At 24.1% G+C, this 7024-nt stretch overlaps 1 protein-coding gene across 1 annotated transcript; it reads right to left on the bottom strand.

Moving 5' to 3' along the window:
- Positions 1–422: 422 nt before the first annotated feature.
- Positions 423–3973, bottom strand: LOC113554796 (PR domain zinc finger protein 5-like). Its single transcript, XM_026958835.1, has 2 exons — positions 3597–3973; positions 423–632 (listed from the first exon to the last, which is right to left on the bottom strand). The coding sequence occupies exons 1-2, from the start codon at positions 3676–3678 to the stop codon at positions 436–438; spliced, it is 279 nt and encodes a 92-aa protein (XP_026814636.1). The 5' UTR covers positions 3679–3973; the 3' UTR covers positions 423–435.
- Positions 3974–7024: the final 3051 nt, after the last annotated feature.

The raw sequence follows: 7024 nt of genomic DNA, 5'->3' as shown, positions 1-7024 counted from the left end.
TTCTATAATGATGAATGAGGAGAATTAAAACATACAACAGATCATGATTGGAAAACGTTTACATAACCTTGCTCTGCTATCAATTGAAACATAAAAAGTGAAGAGTTAATACAAAATCTAGACCAAATTTTAAATTAATTTGCACGTCATAAGCTAAGGAGATTATTTTTTTTCACGTAACTGTATTTCATTATATTTTTTTTTTTACTAATATTAGTACTGGACTATTTATAACTAGGTAAATGAAAATTATTCTTAATTAGGTAAATCATAATTTTACCGTATTATCTTTTGTGGTTAAGTTACGAGCCCGCCCAAAAAAATATTCCTGGATCCGGGCCTGTGTAAAGTATCTTAACATTGAATAATAATCATAATTCATATGTATCATAATATATTTTTATTTCATTAATATAAGCAGCTAATAGATATTTATCATAACAAATGTTTATGAACTAGTATCGTATGTCTCTTCATTGATTGTTTATCACTAAATTTTTTGTTGCAAATACAACAATTAAATTTTGGTTGTACTCCACATTCATTTTTAAGATGTCGCCAAAGCGAGCGTCTACTTTTGTATGATCTTCCACAGAAATTATTAGAGCAATAAAATCTTGAATCATTTTGGTCTGAAAAAATTTCATTAATACTATTATTAATATTAAAATAGTTTATTAACGTAGTAATTATGTATACTAAGCATACTATTATATTATAAATAATTTATAAACACTAAACATAAAATATAGTGTATGTATTTAAATTTACAAAACAAGTATGTATTATATACACTATCTAGAATGGTTACTGGTTAGTATAAGAATAAAAGGACCAGGAAATGGGTTTTAAGGATAGTTGATTTCATTTCAGTTTCAACATTTTTATTATCTTGCAATTACTAATTTTATTTTGTTCTATTAACAGCAATATTTTACAATATCTTTCAATAGATAATATTTTGGAAAGTTAAATTAACGGTAACATTGATGACAAATCAGAAAATTAGATTAACTAAGTAAACTTACGTTACTTTACGTTAAATTATTGTTTGATAAACTAACAAAAAGATTCGAAAAAATGCCTAGAGCTATACCTGGTATACTCTGGTATACTATAATAGGACAAACTCACAAACCATCACGTTTATAAAAATGAACGAAGTCAAAATACGCAAACTTTATTGATTGGATAAAAATACAAATACAAAGTTCAAATGTTTACAAAATATATCAAAATCACGAATATTTGTAAGGAATTTTGAAGTTGAAAATTCATAAAATGTTTGTAATTTATTTCTTAGGTTAAAAAACCCAACACAAGGTTCTCCATAACTTTTTCTTCAAATAACTGTTAAAAAAAAACTTCAGCATCAATATAGAAAACATTTTATTAGCATATGAAATTTATTTTTTTACGAAATCGAGTATAATAACGATATATTACAATTTAAATATAGGTAACAATATAATATATCCTACTAATTATTATCCTAGACTAACAAATCATCTCCATTCAGAATCGTTTTTCATATACATTGATAATTATACCTGTTATTGCATTCAAATTTAACACATCCATTATAGTGACCTATACCTATTTTATATCTCTACTAAAAAGCAGAGCGGTATTTTTTTTTTATGGATTTTCGATATTTTATTTTTAAGTTAGAAATGAACATTTTTAATTTATTATATTTTACATAGGTATTTATAACTCATATCTCATTAAAAAGTTAAAATATCTAAAACAAATCTAACGCTTAAGCACAGTAAATTTACTCTTAAAACTAACACACACAATGACACAATAAATTCTGATGAACAAAAATTTGTTATGCCGTACATTTGTAAGTCGAAGACAATGTAATAATGTAATATGCGTTAGTTTTTTTTTAAATATTATGATTTATGATTCATATGATTAAAAGAATTATAAATTATTTCTGTAGTTGAAAAATGCATTATTATTTGATAATATAAAACGAGCTAGTATTGTCATATAATAAAGGTCAAAATTTGTCAAAATTATTCGATAGCATGGAGCACATAGAAACAGTTTTAGTAGTGGTTTAAAGTTTAAATGTAAATTCTTGTTAATTAATGTCATGTCGAATAGAGGCATAAAATATTATCGCGGTAATGCAACTAATACTTTTTATTAAATAAGTTTTACATAATTCCTATAAAGTTAAATTATTATTTTTAATTATATTACAATTTTTTTTCACCTATTTATTGTCATTAAAAAAAAAAAACACGTAATATACCTAATCAATTAATTTATAAGCTGTTATTGTCTATTATCAGTAATTGAAAAACTTAAATATTTTTGTATAATATAATATTGTATTCCAATATTCGTTTACTCTAAGTGGACACTTCATACTCTTATGATAGTGAGTTATAAATAGCTATAATAGAATTATACAGCCATACAGGTAGTAGGTACCGATATAATACTATAAAAAAATTATAACAGAAGAAATATCAAGGGTCATTCTTTCAATGTCTGGTTAAGTGTTGGTTAACGCCTGCTGGCTAATTACAGATTTTATTCTCGGCAGAATTCTGCCGGTTAAGTATCTGTTAACTTAAACCCGCACATTGCAAAAACGGCCCTAAGTGTTTTTATAAGAACGTACAATTTATTGTCAATAACAGTATTGAATACATACAAAACAGTAAATTAATGTAATATGTAACATGGGTTGCTTGCAAGCAACATCTAAAAATGATATAAGTGTAATGAAATAATAAAGTAGGTACACCCGTATAGGTTCCTACTATAAAAAATAGAAAATTATAATAGAAAGTAAATAATAATATATTAAGATAATAATTAGGTACTAAGGGTAATATTTATCAATTTATCCGATATTATTGGTTCAGCTAGCTAATACTGGTGATAACGTTTAAAAAAACAACACATTTTTATATGGGTACCTATATTTATATACATATAATATATAAATATAGTTACATGATACGTCCATAACCATAAGATGTGATATCACTCTAATAATTAAAAATATTATTTTATTTTACTAATAAAATACTCTAAAATTTATTATTACCGAAATATAAAATATTACAAGGGTCGACGGATCAAATATGTTACTATGGACTTCAATTGGACTATATGAGGAGATGAAAAACTATCGACTTGATATTTAGTCATACCCTATAGTACCATTAATACCTAAACTGACTAGCTAGTAGTTACATGTTTAAAATGGCTTTTGTCACAGTTAGATAATATTCTATAAATTTAATAGGTACGATAATTAATGACTATCATAATTATTATGTTTTTGTAGAAACGTGTGTTAAGCGAGGCTTCAGATATTTCTGAATAGTCATCGACGCAATGAAGCGTTACGCATTTCTACATTAATTATTTTGTACGACTTTAACGGTGTGAACAGATCTAAGACTATTGAATATTGGGGTCAGTTAAAAATGTAAGGTAGTAGATAGGTAGGTAAGTACCTATTTAATAAATAACAATATTATGATTGAAATATTAATTTTACCGTGTTTTATAAATGTTAGTTATTAAAAATATAAAATATTTACAACTTGTATTTTATATACCTTTAAACACAATGTAAGCATAATCTGTATCTAATGTAAAAAAAATGAGCCACGTGATTGAAGTCCATGGACCATTGTCCATGACCACTGAATAATTGTGTAGGTATTATTTTGTTTTGATAAACAACTGAAAATAAATTTGAAGAATTGATTTATTTAGTTACCCAATTATATTTTACTTTTTACTGATTACAAGATGATTAGAAATGTGGACACATTTTATTAAGTAATACGCAGGCAAAATTATTTTTGACAATTAGGCTTAGGCAGTTTATATTGTAGGGAAATCTCACTCGATTATCACTAGCAGATAAACATATTTTTTATTGACAAAACATTTGAGGAATAAAGAAAAATACCGATTTAGAACCTTGATTTAGTATTAGTATTATAACTATTATAAGGTACCTTTTTCCATTGCCTCAATAAAGTTGTATTGTCAAAATACCTATATCTTTTCATATCTGCTGTAAATATCGTATTAAATTCTAATATTATATTACATAATTAATTTGCATAGGAATTTTTTATTTTAAATTATATTATTACCTTTATTTATATAAAAAAAAAAAAAATACTAAATACTAATGTTGTATTAAAAATATTAATTACAAAATTATAATTTTAAATTAATAATATAAATAATAAAAACCGTATAAAAGTTTATTATTTAGTTCATCGTTAACATATCTTGATTAACGACCCATAGGCCATAAAGATATCAATGATTAATTGTATTAACATTATATAAAATATTGTTTATCAATACAACATAATAAAAGATAGATATACTAAATACTTGTAACTTGTACATATATATATATATATAATGATAGTATAATATTTATTACTAATCATTAGATAATTAGATATATTAAGTTATAAGCTAAGTATCTATAGCCTTAGATATAGCTTAATATATAGGTACTATTTTTTTAAAGTATAAAGTATAAACGATATACCTAGTACATTTTTACTTTCCAGCTACCAGTATATAGAATACCTACAATTATCAAAGTACCATACCTAGTGGGCGGTGGCCATTATTTATAATTAATAAATAAATTTAAATATATTTAAAATATTTCATTTTTTTATTGCTGAGGTAGTTCTCAATTATTTCAATATATGTCGTTGAAAATATCGCGTAAATGTATTTGAACACTTTCTAATTAAAATCAATCAATTTATGAACTAAAACTAAATGTTTTCGCAATGTTTCATTATACGCGAATCTTTTGTGGCAAATATAACATATAAATTGTGGTTGCACACCACATTCAAATTTAAGATGTCGATCAATAGAGCCTTTATTTTTATATGATCTTCCACAGGCGTTAGGACATACAAATCTTGATTCCAATTTGTCTGAAAAAATAATGTTATTAATACTAGGTATTTACTTTTAAAATGAAAATAGTATATTAACAATGTAGGTGTTACAGAGTAAACGCAGTATGCATGATGCATCACAAACATAATAGTATGTACAAAATATTGCATAGGTATAACTTTATTTGTATTGGTAGAAATTGACAAATTTCAAAATAAAGGCTGCATTATTTAAAGAATTAGGGTTGGCGTGAAAATGACTTACCGGTAAATAACTGATAAATGATAATAAACCGACAATTCAACATGGGAATTAATTTTAGTTGTTACGATATTTAAAAAAAAAAATTATTACTAATATTATTACTATATTATATTGGTTTCTTTTATTATTTTATTTTATTTAGGCGATAAACAGATAAATATTTGTAATAATGATATTCAATTATATTCATATTTAAGTATTCCCATAAGCTCAGCCACTTACAAAAGATCGTTTTCTTCTATGAGGCGTATCAAAAATTGGTTACGAACCAGTATACTAACAGTATAAGACCGTTTCACAAATTTAGCAGTTCTGAATATCGAGAGAGATGTTGTTAATTCGTTAAATAATGAAGACGTTTTAGAAGTGTACTGTACTATAAAGACAGAAAATTTGTATTAAAATTAAATTAAAATTGTAGAGTTGAATTTGTATGTATGTATTATTAATGTAAATTATGGTGGATACGGGGGCATGGGGGCCTTTGTTGTCTTGGTACTTTTAGCTCCCCAAAATATAAGCTCTAGTTGCGCATATGTACCTAACTACCTAAATTATCAAAATTAAGTCACTGTAGAAGGTTTGGTAAACTTGAATTTATAGATACTATAAAATAAGTAACTATTAAAAATTATATATAATTGGACATTATATAACCATTATAACCTAGTAATTATAATAATTATTATTATTATTTAAGTTAAAATTGACAGATTATTATTGTTTATCAATTTTATAAATCAAATTTTTGAAAAATATCGATTCAGAAAAATACATTATTTTTGTAAGATTACATGCACCATTATAATTTATAAACTATAATATAGTATATTAATAATAGAGGAGAATAGCATATTATATTATTCTCCTCCACCATTAGAAAATTATATTTTATTAAATGCTAAGAATTTAAACACACCAAAGTAACTGATTATTTTTATTAAATCATTTTATGACTATACCTATATTACTTTTATCATTTATGTTAATACATACTTATTAGTTTTTATACCTATCAGTTTTTAAAATATATTTTAGGTACAATAGGTACACAAAAACATAATTATATAAATATGGTAAAATGTCTAAATAACGACTAAATAATACCTAAGTATACCCCTTCCCTAAACGTCGCGCCTGCTACATAGCTATTTTAATTTATATTTTATTAAGATCATAGTTTGAAGTGAAAATAAGTTAGAAACGGGATGGAATAATGTAAAAAAAAATGTTTGTATCTTCCTGAAAAGAGAATACTCTGGAATATGTTTAAAAAAAATCGGGGATTTTTTATTGACAACAGATTTAAGGTTGTCGAATTGTTCAGTTAAGTATTTTAAGTAGCAAGTATATGTATATGTAGATACTTTAAAAATAACATTATCACTAAAAAATTAATCATTACATCTTCATAAATCCTAATACATATTAGATTTTAATATTTGTTTAAATAATAAATATTCATAAACATAAATTATTTTCAGAATGATAATCAATACGAACACAAATATATAGAAATTTTTTTTTTAATTTGTATTATTATCTTAAATAAGAAAAAATTAAGTATACAAATGTTATTTATGAATTAATAAATTAATCGAATATTTTATGTACTAAAGCTAAATGTTTCTTCTTTGTTTTATTATATGCAAATCTTTTGTAGCAGATATTACATATAAATTGTGGTTGTACTCCACATTCAAATGTAAGATGTCGACCAATTGAGCATTTATTTTTATATGATCTTCCGCAGTTGTTAGGGCATAAAAATCTTGATTTCACTTTGTCTGAAAAAAAACCATTTAATGAATTCTATACTAATATATTAAGA

This window comes from Rhopalosiphum maidis, chromosome 2 (assembly GCF_003676215.2).
Source record: "Rhopalosiphum maidis isolate BTI-1 chromosome 2, ASM367621v3, whole genome shotgun sequence".
Classification (NCBI taxonomy): Eukaryota; Metazoa; Arthropoda; class Insecta; order Hemiptera; family Aphididae; genus Rhopalosiphum; species Rhopalosiphum maidis.
This window is presented reverse-complemented; position numbering and strand designations above follow the sequence as displayed.

Coding starts and splice junctions, on each gene's coding strand:
- LOC113554796 (XM_026958835.1), bottom strand. CDS start 3,678: ATGGACAATGGTCCATGGACTTCAATCACGTGGCTCATTTTTTTTACA. Junction 633..3,596: donor TGCTTACATTGTGTTTAAAG/GTATATAAAATA, acceptor AAATTTTTTCAG/ACCAAAATGATTCAAGATTT.